General features: G+C 33.8%; 1 protein-coding gene across 1 annotated transcript; it reads left to right on the top strand.

Annotated features, from left to right (window-relative positions):
- Positions 1-18: 18 nt before the first annotated feature.
- LOC108623158 (thioredoxin domain-containing protein 6-like) lies at positions 19-475 on the top strand (the record flags this gene model as incomplete). Its single annotated transcript, XM_018021480.2, has 2 exons — positions 19-299; positions 372-475. Coding segments are annotated over exons 1-2 (195 nt in total), but the record flags the coding sequence as incomplete, so codon positions are not given.
- Positions 476-482: the final 7 nt, after the last annotated feature.

The raw sequence follows: 482 nt of genomic DNA, 5'->3' as shown, positions 1-482 counted from the left end.
TAGTAAGATATAGTAAGATATACTTCAGTTTTTTTACAAGTCCTTTTAAGAGTTCGATACATTTTAACAATGATGCGACGAAAAAGGGTACATACCTTGAAGATTATTCAAGATCATTCAGAAGATTTTACATTTTTCTACTATTTGCACATAGTATTTTCTACATATGGTGTCAAATTTATAGGGTGGTTTAAAATCTACCCGTAAAATGGCTAAAAAAACCACACCAGCTGCGTTGCAAACTGAAATTGTTAATAACGATGAATGGGAGAAATTGCTCACAAAACCAGGTTTAATAGGAACGTGTAAATTATTTTCTGATAATTAAACTTTAGGTCAAATTTCTTATGTCCCGTTTAATAATGTTTTAGTAGTCGATGTATATTCCGAATGGAGCGGGCCTTGCACGGGAATGGTGAGCATCCTCAAGAAAATCAAAATGGAAATCGGAGGCGATGCTTTAAGTTATGCCACGGTAATCT

The sequence above is a fragment of the Ceratina calcarata genome, unplaced genomic scaffold (assembly GCF_001652005.2).
Source record: "Ceratina calcarata isolate Rehan_Ccalc_2016 unplaced genomic scaffold, ASM165200v1 scaffold11436, whole genome shotgun sequence".
NCBI classification, from domain to species: Eukaryota; Metazoa; Arthropoda; class Insecta; order Hymenoptera; family Apidae; genus Ceratina; species Ceratina calcarata.
Note: the sequence above shows the minus strand (reverse complement) of the source record. Positions and strands in the feature narration are given on the sequence as shown.